This window comes from Eptatretus burgeri, chromosome 3 (genome assembly GCF_056783735.1).
Source record: "Eptatretus burgeri isolate ZD-2024b chromosome 3, Ebu_testis_v1, whole genome shotgun sequence".
Classification (NCBI taxonomy): domain Eukaryota; kingdom Metazoa; phylum Chordata; class Myxini; order Myxiniformes; family Myxinidae; genus Eptatretus; species Eptatretus burgeri.
In genome coordinates, this window is record NC_140963.1 from 121,027,775 (window position 1) to 121,040,693 (window position 12,919).

The window sequence follows — 12,919 nt, forward strand, 5'->3', positions numbered from 1 at the left end:
TTGTTCTTATGATTCATGTGGAGAGGATTAAGGGGTTTGAACTGGTGTGTAAAACCTAGGAGGTGAGCACTATATATGAATCCCAATGTTTGTTTGTTTATTTGCATATTGCAGAACATCTTTAAAATCAGAGTACAGCCAATTTTCTCCAAATTTCCTTAAGGCGAGTATTCAACGATGCTCGTGGCCATTGAAAATGGTATTGTGCATCGAAATAAAGGTCACAATTGGGCCGTAAGAGTATCGGCAATATCGCACGTCACACTTGAGGCCATGCTCAGGAGAAGTAACACAAGTCAACAATATACAAGTTCTAGACAATCCATATCCATCCATCCATTGGGACCATACTCTGTGCCATGCGTTGGTGCTGCCTAAGCACTCTCCTTGGCTATTGGGCACAATGCTGGACGGGTCGCCACTCCGACACAGGATACCATCAAGCTGGCACTCATTTTGCCCACCTCGGAAGGATGGGCAGAGTCAACCCCACCTGGTGTTGATCCCAAACACCACCCTAACCATTAAGCCAACACCAGGCATAATCCATTTTCAGTGCACATATTGTTGCGGGGCCAGGCGTCGGCCGCGAGCACGACCGCAAGATGGAGCAGTAGAGTTGGCTCGACCGATCGCCCGGAATTTAGATCGTACTTCTTCGGAAGCGTACGGGTCCCTTTCGGACCGAAGTTCGCTGATGGGTAGATGACGTGGGGTAGGGTCGATTGCCAATTTCAATTTACCTAAATACCCACGAGGGGAAATTTACCCTCGACGGCACCCGTACGGGATGAGCCGTTTAGCGTACTCGAACCGTGTGCGATCCGAGCGGTTTGATCGCCGATATCCGTCGGTCCCATATATCCCATAACAGTGGCAACAGCCTGGCTAATTCCCCAACACGCAGCATGCTAAGTCAATGAAGGAATAGACACTAACGAGCTGAAACATTGAACAATCAGGGTTTATTTATAATAATAATTGGGGAACGAGGGAAGCACGCAAGAGCAGAGTTAAACCGAATATTCAAGGCACGCATGTACAGTATTGCAACATGGTTGGCTTGTAATTTGTTGGCACAGTTTCCCGGAAAATAGTATTTTTTTTCCCTGAGAATTTGACACGTGGCATATCATGAATGTAATAGTTTGGACGATTTGGACAGTTTGGACAAGGAACTTGGACTATTGCCTATTGGGCTCTTTGGTACAGACTTCGGAAAGCCTCACTTCCCCAAAGACATTCACTTGACATCTTGCCTATCTAATCTGACTTTGTCTCGGTTGATTCTTGGTTTGTGTTCTGAGAACTTTAACTGGACGATTCATTCTTAACGTATGAAGTGAGAGAGTGGGCAACACTTCCAGCCTATGTGGATTCAAAATCTAAAACCAAAGCACTCAATGTCACTAATGATGCAGCTGAACGTCTAATAAAAACTCGGAACGGACTGTCTCGGTGCAGCTAGGTCTGAAGAACACTTTCAGAATGTGCAACAAGTCACTGAGAATGACAGGAAAGAGAATCCGAATCTCCGGAAACGCTTGAAACTTGATCATTAATGATATTATACAAGTATCTTGATATGAACACATAATTCTGGGTGATAAAGCCGTGAATTTGACAGAACCGAGGCATTCGTTACTATTTTGTTTTTTTTTTTCTGGGAAAATCACCAGTTTCCCGCTTCTCCGGCAAATTTCCCAGAGAATTTGATTGCCTCTATATCACTGGAACATCACCAAAGGAGCAGTACATTGATATGTCAGAATTATTTCACCACCAGACACAAGTTTTGATCACTATACAGTGAAAAATAACACTTATTCTGAAAAATGTATAGGACCTGCGTGCCTGAACTTTGACCCTGATGTGGACCCCCAGATGATGACCGAAAATTCTGAAAAAAATGAGATGTTTTTTTCATGTATTCAAACACATCTGTCCTATCGCCGTTATGTTTTTCAAACTTTCACAAAAAAGGGGGTGTTTGATGCACCCTAATGTACAGCACGGCACTTAAACAATTCACTACTTATTGACTGGCGCCACAAACGCACACACCCAAAAGAATCGGACCCAATGGTCTTTATTGAGGCCTATCTCGGACCTGTCCGCCTCGTGCGGTCTTCAAAAACCAGGTCCTCGGGGCAGAACTGGACCCCCAGCACGATCCAGGCGACCAAACCGGCAGGGCGAAGGCTCCAGGAGAAGACCCTCAATGGCAACGACCACTCCGTGCGCAGATGCCTGTGCACTCCACCGCCTTGCCAGATGTTCACCTCTTGCCAGAACTCTCAGAACCAGAACCTGTGCCAGACCCAGAACAACCATGAACGCGCAGACAGCGCCAGACTCAGAACATGTCAACGCGCAGACCGCACCTATAATTATATCCCCCTCCTCCGAAGAGGGGGGGGCTGCTTCCTTGCGACCCTCCCTCTCTCACTGGCTGGTTTTGGCACGCAAAATCGCTCTTCGTCTCTCTCACTAACCAAAACGGGCGGCAAGCTCCTTGATTGGCCCGGGGGCATGGTGACGTCACGCGGAGGCCTTTCCTCCTGTCGTGGGATCCGATTGGCCGGGCGACGGTCACCTCACTTGTTGCGCGCTGATTGGTCGAGGGCCGCCGCGTGGCTCCTCCTTGAACTCCGCCCACCATGATGTCAGCCAGAGCGAGGTGAAGGAAGCGAAGTGAAGGCGAGGGCGATGCGGTGTGGTCGGCGTTGTGGTTGGTGGAAAAATAAACGAAAAGAAAAACCTGACTATTAAAATAACTCCAACGCAGGAACATTTAATTACCCCTTAGACTAGGGACGGGACCCTAACTGGCAACATGTACTTACCGATATAACTGATCTATAGGACCTGTATGTTGAGTGCAGTAAACTTCCAAATCCGCAACAATATAATCTGATTGCTGGAAAAATTGGACAGCCAACACGATACATTATTAATGTGTAAAGACTCATTTAAGCACCTTTTATTAGTTGAAGATAATTGTAGCTTACTATACCTGGAGGCTGAGCAGGTCAAGGTGGCTCATGTCCATTAGTTTGTGGTGGACGTGATGAGCATAGAATGTCTCACGAATGGTGGGTTTTCTCCAGATTTTTCAGTTTGGTGTTAAATAACAGTAGTGACTTCAAAAAGGTAATCTCACGTGAGACAGACTTAATTGAATAGTTTGTGGTTCTAATTTTCAGCTCACCTGGAATGTACAGTAGTTCCGGGGAGCTTGTGGGATGACACGTTGTCAGTCCGTCTGTAAACACTTGCAACTTCTCCGAAACTGTTGATGACATTATGGCCAACCTTGAATAAAATTGTTTGGTGTGTTGCAACTCGAGTTTATTCACTGCTTAAAAAAAAAATCAGGGTCTAAGGGGGTTTACCGGATGTCAAATTGGGTCTAGGTTTGACCTTCCCAAAATTGGTATTTGTTTTTTCCTCAAACTACACGCACAATTTCGATGAAACTTGACCACAACCTTCATAAACCTTGATGTACCAAAGCTTGTTCACGAAAAAAAATAATTGACCACTATATTCGTTATTGTTGTGTGTCTGTCTGTCTGTCTGTCTGTCCCGAGCATAGCTCCGTGGGTTTTGATCCGATCCTGACAAAATTTTGGTGGGAGGTTTATATCATGATCTAGTTGTTTTCCTGAAAATGGGTGTGATGCGCCCATTATGGGCAGAGCCACGCCCAAAAAAACGTGTTTTTAGGGGGTAGCCGATTTCATTTTGCATCTTCTCCTTTGGGGCTTGTTGAATCTGGCAGGAGTTTTCGGTATTTGGTTAGCCCAATGGCACCTGCATAGCCCCACGGAGCTCGATTTTTCATTTTCGTGTCAAGGTCACAAGGTCACGAACTTAGAAAATTTCGAATTTTGACATAAAAATCATACGACTGCCCAAACTTTGAGAACAAGGATGACAATATTTTTTTTATGCATAATCTTGAGGTCATTCCCCACCTAAAGTCTTGAAGGCATTTTGCTCTATCTCGAACACCTTGCCCATGGCACCCCCTTGAAGTTTGTTTTTACGCTGATTTCATCAAAGTATGGATAATCCGATGAGTGTGAAATGCCATATAGCCCATATGACATTATATTGTTCCTGGAATGTTCCAGGGGAAGTTTTGCACCAAAGGTCATAATCCTTGACCTTTGACCTTTCAAGGTCAAATTTTCAAAGTTGTGGGAATCAAACCGGGTTTTCGACCTTCTTCGACGAACCAACTCCAATAAGCTATAGCACGTATCCTGTTTCCTTATTTTAATGTCCACAACATTGTTTTGTGACCTTTAAAGGTTATGCAAAGGTCAAATTTTTAAAGTTGTTGAACGAAACCGGGTTTTCAACATTTTGCAGCTAATAACCTGTCACTCGTACCACATCATGTTGATCATTTTTATAACTTGGTCAAACATCATCACATTGTCTCATCCTTGACTTCTGAAACTATCTACATCGTCAAATATCGCTCGTGAACCATCGTCTTCAGACTTGTTAAAAAAAACAAAATTATAATAATAAAAAAATGAGCCCCCAAGAGTGTTTATGGGAGGGAGGGGGGGTTATTTGCTGTAACATTGGTTCATCGGTACATTTTGCTGACCCATGTTGCCTTCCTCCTCAGTATCATTATTCTACCAAGTGAGCGCCCAGGGGTATTGCCCCTATTTTTCCTTCTTGTAGGTGTGCCTCACAATAAGCTATTTATACATCTCAACACGGAGCTTTCCAAGGTGGAAACCCCCCTTGGGCAGGTGGGGGAAATTGTAGCTACAGCCTCCGTTGTTTGACCCTTCACCCCCCCCCCTGACAGGTTTACTGGAGATGTGATGAGTTACGACAATGTATCATGGTCAGACAGACACCAAATTGCATGTTTTAGTATGATTATTATTAGTATTCTATTTTATTTCAACCAGTTCTTCCAAAAACTCTTCCTCACTATTTTATTTGAGGTTGGGGAGGTGGGGGACCTTTTAATTTTAAATTGTAACTTTATTTACTTCCCAGAATTGCATATTGAGGATTAATAATTGGACCACTAAATGCAAAATATTTTCTCCATGCTTTATTCCAGGTTTGGGCATAGAAGGTGTGCCCAGGTCACTGCAAGGCCTTCTCTCTGGACCGCGAATGGGTATTCTGAAGACTGGGGTGATGCAGGCGGCCACAGGAATGGCCGTCGTTGCCAACAAGTGGTACACCAAGTTGGCCAATTATGCCGAGCAACCCATTGTAAGCTTCGTGTGACAAAGGCACTGCAGACTGTTTGCTCACCAATTTGTCATGCTCTGCAAGATAGTAGTGGCTGATAGGTCCAATTACCATAATGTAGGGTCAGTCTTAAGGTGTACCCTGGGTTACCTTGCTGAGGTCTGAAGCCACCATGTGTGTTTTTTACCTGCTCAACCATGCCTTGACTCGAAACAAGCCGCAACGATTTCTTAACTATAAAAAAATTATTTTATTTATTTATTTATTCGCACTCGTATTATTGGTACCAATGAATTACTGGGTACATTGCAATGCTTATAAACACCTCGAGACGCCAGCAATCGTGGCTTTATTTCATTTCCTCGCATGCCATAACCTTTAGAACCTCTTGAACTGAGCCAAATTCCAAAATGTAAGCTCCAGAAATAAATTTTGCAGTAGTTCCAACTGCTTAAAAAAAAAAAGTGTTCATGTGTCCAATTCGGACATAGTTTGACATTTTTGGACATATGTTGTTTTTTTGGAGATGTTTAAAATGACGGATCAGCAATTGCTTGCCAAGCCAGCCATTTCTTAACTGTTTCGTTGGAGTGCTTCTTTGAGTGCTTAAGCCTCGAAGTGTGACGATTGTCGAGTGCTCGCTGTTACTGAAAACTGTATATCGATTGGTGGTTTTTTTTTTTTTTTTTTTTTTTTTTTTTTTTTAAACAAAGTTCAGGGCCCACTAGTCTGTGTTGGCTCCGCATTGTTGTGCGGTGGTTGGCTCGCTGAAAATGTGCCATTTTATTTTGCACTACATTTCCCCTTTTTATACGATCTTTTCATTATACGACCCGTCACTTTGGCATAAATACATATTAAAAAAAATAAATAAATAGAAGGGCGCGTGGTGGAGTGCATACCTCCACCATGTAATTCCTGATCCACGAGAACATATCGGGCCCAATATATTTTTGAAATATCATGCTATAAAGTACTATATAGTTTTTGGCCCAACCTCTCAATGGTGAAGAATCACTTTAAGAATTAAATAATTCTCATATCCAGATCCGCATTCGGATCTTCACCAAAATTAAATAAATTTGTCCTTGTGACACACCCAACCTGTCCACCAAGTTTTATCTGAATCCGTCCAACTTTTTGAGATGTTGTGCGATATATCGTTTTTGGCTCGATCTCTCAATGGTGAAGAATCACTTAAATTCTATTGTCAGATCGGGATCCAGATCTTCCCCCCCCCCAAAATCTAATCAGTTCGTCCTTGTCGTACACTGAACCCGTCCACAAAATTTCCTCCGGATCTGTCCACAACATTGAGATCCTGTACACAGATAAACAAAGGGGTGAAAACCTCCACCTTCGGTGGTGGAGGTAAACATTTCGTTTATAAAATTTTCTTTAACCGTTTTGTGGGAATGCTTGGCGAAGCTACTTGGTGCATGCTGTTAAAGGTTTGATACCGGAGTTAGGAAGGCAAAATAAATTAGATTACAATGAATAAAAAATGATTTCAAATGTGACACAGCAATGAATAGCCGAAAGGTACATAAGCTTGCTCCAAGCTGTCTAGCCTGGGTTTGTATCTTGACCCAGCTATAAACTGTCATTGCGGTGTTTTACAGGCAGGGTGATTCATCAATGCGTGTGCAGTCTCTCGGATGGATGTTAAACTGGGCGTCACATCTGCCGGAATCACCCCCCCCTCCCTCTCTCCCCTCTGCCTCTTTCACCCCTATCCCTTTCTCTTGGCCCCCTCCTCTCTCCACTCCCCCTCTTGAGTAGATAGCGTTTGCTTTAAATGCTGTGCCCATTTTTATATAGAACCCTGCGGTTAAAAAGAAAATGTTGCTGTTTGGGTGCGTTTTATCGCCCTTCCTTTCCCCTTCCCTCACACCGCCTACCCTTCCCCTCAGGTTGCCTTCCCTCCACCTCCCCTCATGCTTTTACCCCCTCTCCTCTCCATTCCCCATGGCCATCTCCCTGCAGTTTCCACATGCTGTTTTAACATGCCCCATTTCGTTCAATCCTGCACGATCTCCCCTCCCCTCCATTTCTGCACAAGTCCAACTATCAAATGGAAGTCAAGAATCCCTCCCAAATGCTGACCCACCTTCCACTACAAGTTACCTGATCAGCCTGCGACGATGGAACAAAGCATGAGTCACCCATTTTGTGGGCGATGTCGGCTGTTGAGCATAAATTGGTTTATATATTACTCCAGCAGAAGTACCCGTCATCGAATGAGAACAAAATTCCTCCCTCATAAACGATCAATTGAACGGAAAAACAAAACATACCAAGCTGAATTGACCATGCTACCAGAATTTCCATCTTCGTCTGAATCGCTTGCACAAGGCTTGAATCGATATGGCTCCACAATTCCCCCAAAAGCGTTTCCATTACTAATTTTGTCTCCAATGACGTCTTCAAAATCCCACTGCACATTTTCAACATACCGAGAACCTTCAGTTGCTCATGACTATGGAATCAGTATCGGAATCTGAGCAGGAAATACACTTTCTCTATGTAAAGCCACCATTCGGATCAAGGTATGACGTCACTGGTGAAATCCAGAATTGACAATGCAGGACTTTTTTTTTCTTTTTTTTTTGACACTTTGTGATTGCCAGAAATTCCTGCCTCCCTTCAAATTAGACTGCGATGTAATGTTTCTCAATGGTTTTCAGAAGAAAAAAGTTCCCATTTAAGACTATAATTATCAACCCTTGAGACATTTACACACCTTTGTCCCATTTCGATGCACACCACACAAACTATAGTCTTCACCAATCATACCTGGAATCGTATTGTTTTTGAGGTCAAAAACTCAAAGGTCAAGGTCTCATAAAATCAATCTTAATCCTATTTGCTTGAAATTTGAACGGGATGGTCGATCAGACATGGTTCACCAACAATCACAATATGATGACAATTTCACGCCATTATATTAAAATGGGCCTTTTGTGAATTTATTACAACCATACCTTAGTAATTTTTCAATATTTCAAATTGAAACTTACACGGACAGCTTTTCTGTACATATATGCAGTACATGTGAGGAAAATTTTGTGAAACTTCATCAAAAGTCAAGGTCATCCGAAACTGTAAAACACATATTACGTTTCAATCGGAAAATGTATTATCAACCAAATTTGTTATGTATAACATTTGCTATTGTGTCATGTTATGCATGATGACATCTGACGAAAATTGAAATTTTTCATCATAGGTCTGTGTGTCTCATTTGTTTGAATGTTTGTCTGTGAGTGCGATAACTCTCAATCTTTCAGCTATCTTCGTCAAACTTTACCAGAGGATTCCGAAGGACAAAAGTGAGGTTGGCTGTTTTTTGACTATGTGTATATATATATATATATATATATATATATATATATATATATATATATATATATATATATATATATATATATATATATATATATATATATATATATATATATATATATATATATATGTCAAAGGTCATTGTGACAGTGACGTAGGTTGCATTATTTTCGTCTCACCTGATGCCTTCTTGTTTGTTAACCTCCGCCATCGAAGATCGGAGGTTACTGTTTTCACCCCTTTCTGTTTGTTTGTTTGTGAACAGTATTACGGAAAAACTCCTCGACGGATTTCGACGAAACTTGGTGGGGGGGATTAGGTATGGTCCAAGGACCATGCCATTAGATTTTGGACTTGGTCAAAAGTCCAATGTGGCTGCTATGGCAGCCATTTTGAAAAAATATTTGAATTTTTTTTGCATTTCTCCATGTTTAAAGTGATTTCCAACCCCCCCCCCCCCCAAAAAAAAAAAGTTAGAAAAAAATTTTTGCAACTTTTTTTTTTCAACAAAATTTCGATTTTTTTTTTTTTTATTATTTTATTTTTTTTGCATTTCTACATGTTATCAGTGATTTCCAACAAAAAACATGCCAAAATTATAATTGCAGCTGATTTTGGAACTTCAGGTGGATATGCCCACATAAAATCAATTTCTGTCTCAAGGAATCTAGTTATGACGAATGAATTGAGTATGTAAAAGGGAAAGTTGCAAACTATAACTCTGAGCACTGTTGACGTCAAATTGAATGAATAGGATATCAGGTTCACTTGAGTGACCAAGCCGTATTGGCGGCAGAGGTTTTGCACTCTACCGAGTGCTCCCCCTCTTTTTCTGTGAGTGGGATATGTCAAAGTTATGGATGAAACTTGGTGGACAGTCTGTATGTTGACAAGGACCATTTGATAAGATTTTAGTGAAGATCTGGATACGAGAATTTATTTTTCATTTTGTGTTTTTCACCATCGAGAGATGGGGCCAAAAACTATATGTACATACACATACATACAGTAAACTCTCACCGTCTGCTGGGGTTATGTTCCTCTAAACTTCCGTGAACTGAAGAGTTTATAACATGCAAGTCAATGAGGTATGTTCCAGCCTCCCAAAATAATTCCAAAAATTATAAATAAAAAAAAAAGATTTAATTGAAAAATAAGAACAATTGGATAAAATAAGAAACATTTACCATCAATAAGAAGGCTTTACTGCTTGGAGTACTGTTGGTGGGTCACCCCTGTCAGTTCTGCTTGAGCGTAGCCAATCGATCTCCCAGGAGCGACTCACAAATCCCTCAAATCTATGTTGTGTTCTTGCCTTTGTGGATATATATTATGTTGATCTAGCCCTAATTTTATCATTTCATTGATGAATGTAACGAATAGTGGACTTATTGACGTAGTCTTTTGCCAACAGTAACACGTGCACCACTCTCAAGTCTATCTAATATTTTCATTTTTTTAACCTCTGCCATCGAAGGTGGATGGAGGTTACTGTTTTCACCCCTTTCTGTTTGTTTGTGAACAGTATTACGGAAAAACTCCTCAAAGGATTTCGACGAAACTTGGTGGGGGGGGGTGAGGTCTGGTCCAAGGATCATGCCATTAGATTTTGGACTTGGTCCAAAATCCAATATGGCCGCTATGGCGGCCAATTTGAAAAAAAAATTTGAAAATTTTTTTTGCATTTCTACATGTTTTGTGATTTCCAACCCCCCCAAAAAGAATTTAGAGAAAAAAAAAATTTTTGCAACTTTTTTTTCAACAAAATTTCGATTTCTTTTTTTGCATTTCTACATGTTTTAAGTGATTTCCAACCCCACCCCCCCCCCCCAAAAAAAAATTTAGAGAAAAAAAATATTTAGCAACTTTTTTTCAACAAAATTTCGATTTTTTATTTTATTTTATTTTTTTTTGCATTTCTACATGTGAAAAGTGATTTCCAACAAAAAAAAAAACATGCCAAAATTATCATTGCGGCTGATTTTGGAACTTCAGGTGGATATACCCAAGTAAAATCAATTTCTGTCTCAAGGAATCTCGTTATGATAAATGAATTGAGTATTTAAAAGTAAAACGGAAAGTTGCAAACTATAACTCTGTGAGCACTGTTGACGTCAAATTGAATGAATAGGATATCAGGTTCACTTGAGTGACCTAGCAGAATTGGCGGCGGCGGCTTTGCACTCTACCGAGTGCTCCCCCTCTAGTTTTTCCACTGTCATCACTTTCTTATTTTCTGCTCTTCAGCAGATGCACCACTTGATGGACGTTTTGGACCACCGCAGTCATCGCTCCTCCAGAGCTTGATCGATTCCTGTGGTCCCACATATCTTCCCCACACACACAGTTCAATATCTCATCTCCTCCCCCTGTTGTCATTCAATTCTCAACAATGCAATGCAAAGGTCATTTGCTGTTGATCATGCAAAGATAATGTTCCGATTCTGCCATGGCCTGCTTACATGTTATCACTGGCATTCATTCTTGAAACTATTCAATTCATTACACATGACATCAATTCCACAGACAATTTTGGTTTCCAAACCAATCCCTTTACTGACCATTGAGTCACTCACTCGCTCTCATCAGAGACAGATTGGGACCATACTCTGCAGAGCGTTGGTGCTGCTTCAGCAGTCTCCTTGGCTATTGGGCACAATCCTGGACGGGTCGCCACTCCGACACAGGATACCAGCAAACTGGCACTAATTTTGTCGACCTCGGAAGGATGACAGGCCGAATTAACCCCACCTAGTATTAATGCAACAGCTGAGCGGGATTTGAACTCAGGACCCTCGGATCCAAAGCCCACCACCCTAACCATTAAGCCAACACCAGGCATATCCAATTAAGCATGTTCCAATTTCTAGCAAAACTGAACCCTTGGGACAGTCATCAAGGCACCTTACCCTAAGTGGAAGTCTTCGCAGGTTGCTCGGGTCTAAAAGTATCCCCCACCCCTTTATAACTTTTGTCACACCCTTCCGGATCCACCCAGGAATCTCCTGACCCTGATAGTGAGTCAATCTATCCCCATCGACTATCTGTGGAAGGGTATATGGGCCCATCTGAATCTTGAAAACCACATCAGTCACTTGTCAAAGCCCCTAGGGCCCTTCCAGGGTGAGCTAAGTTTTGGACACACCCCGCTTTTCCTCGGAGCCAGTAAAGCCAAATAAGGTCTCTGGGAAGAAAAATGGGGTGTGAGCCTGGATATCTTATCAATTTCATGTGCAAGGAAGCCAAGTCAATTTGCTTCCTCACAAACTCCTGAGCCGTTTCCATGCTCTGACGTTGGGCCTCTTCAGAGCGTGTCATGTCCTGGACTCCCTCGGGTCAAATAATTCCCCTTTTTGTCCGGCTGCGCTGGCAAGCATGGGGATCTGCCTCCTCCAGTGACCTCTACTACTCGACTGCACTTGGCGACGACAGTTCTGCTCCTTACCGTGCGAGGGCTATCGTACACGTTAAGCACGTGGACGGCCAACATAGGCCGAGTATCCACCAGGATGCGACCCACCATCAGTCCTTCGGCCTCCTGTGAAGGCCACGGCTCCACGAGCCCCATCTGACCACTGTGATGAGTACCTAGTGCCAACTCCGCCATCACCAAGGCCTCGGACCTGGGAGGCACAGTTACAGTACGTGACACCTGCAGCCACGTCCCCTGCACCTCCTTACCATCCCCCAGTCTGACCAACTGCAGTCTCTCAGTAACCAACCACATATTGTAGTCTAGTTGGTAGTCGTGTTCCACCAGGAAACAGTCCCAGGAGACGATGGTCACACACCTCCGCCACCCATACCACCACATTGACTTCCAGACCACCCAACTCCATCCTCACAACCCTGCGCCCCAATATTGGAGCCGTCGCCCCCATAGCCAGTTGAAGGCTGTGTCCTCACCTATCAATTTTATCCCAGCCTCCAACGCTCTGGTCTAATACATTCATATTTATCATGGTGTCACTGGCACCAGTCTCCACCACAGCCTCACAAAATTCCTCAATTTTGCATCTAACCCTCAAATTACCCGTGCCAATTCTTCCGCAATTCACCATCTTCACCAAAGAAGGGCGCTTCTCCACACACTTGCCAGCAGAGCATGGCCCCGTCTGCTCGGCCCGCTCTAGTTTCCCGGACAACCCACAGCGGCTGCCGGGCTCACCCAAGGCAGTGACTTCCTCTCCGAACCCTGTGATCCATTGGGAGGTCCTCCCATCTATGGGCTATAAGGCCTGCTCGGCGGTCTGTCTATGGGTGGCTTCCGACAGTATCGCTGCACGTGCCCTCTTCTCCCACATGTAAACCAACCCCCCATAAATGGACCCTTAAG

General features: G+C 43.0%; 1 protein-coding gene, 1 long non-coding RNA gene and 1 pseudogene across 7 annotated transcripts in view; 1 reads left to right on the plus strand and 2 right to left on the minus strand.

Moving 5' to 3' along the window:
- Positions 1-12,919, plus strand: part of LOC147030867 (C-myc promoter-binding protein-like) — a 74,872-nt gene that overhangs the window by 43,285 nt on the left and 18,668 nt on the right. For all 6 annotated transcript variants that reach the window (XR_015056550.1, XM_085875391.1, XM_085875393.1 and 3 more), the window contains one exon: positions 5,102-5,259. Coding sequence is in view for 5 of the 6 variants with exons in the window: in XM_085875391.1 (XP_085731517.1) it covers positions 5,102-5,259 (158 nt within the window). In the remaining variant the exon portion in view is untranslated. The remainder of the gene's footprint in view (positions 1-5,101; positions 5,260-12,919) is intronic.
- Positions 937-12,919, minus strand: part of LOC147030868 (uncharacterized) — a 14,916-nt gene continuing 2,933 nt past the window's right edge. Inside the window, exons 2-3 of the long non-coding RNA XR_015056551.1 lie at positions 3,212-3,292; positions 937-2,310 (exon numbers count right to left, since the gene is read on the minus strand). This is a non-coding gene — a long non-coding RNA (uncharacterized LOC147030868). The remainder of the gene's footprint in view (positions 2,311-3,211; positions 3,293-12,919) is intronic.
- The window catches only part of LOC147030869 (uncharacterized), a 1,593-nt pseudogene continuing 1,310 nt past the window's right edge, over positions 12,637-12,919 (minus strand).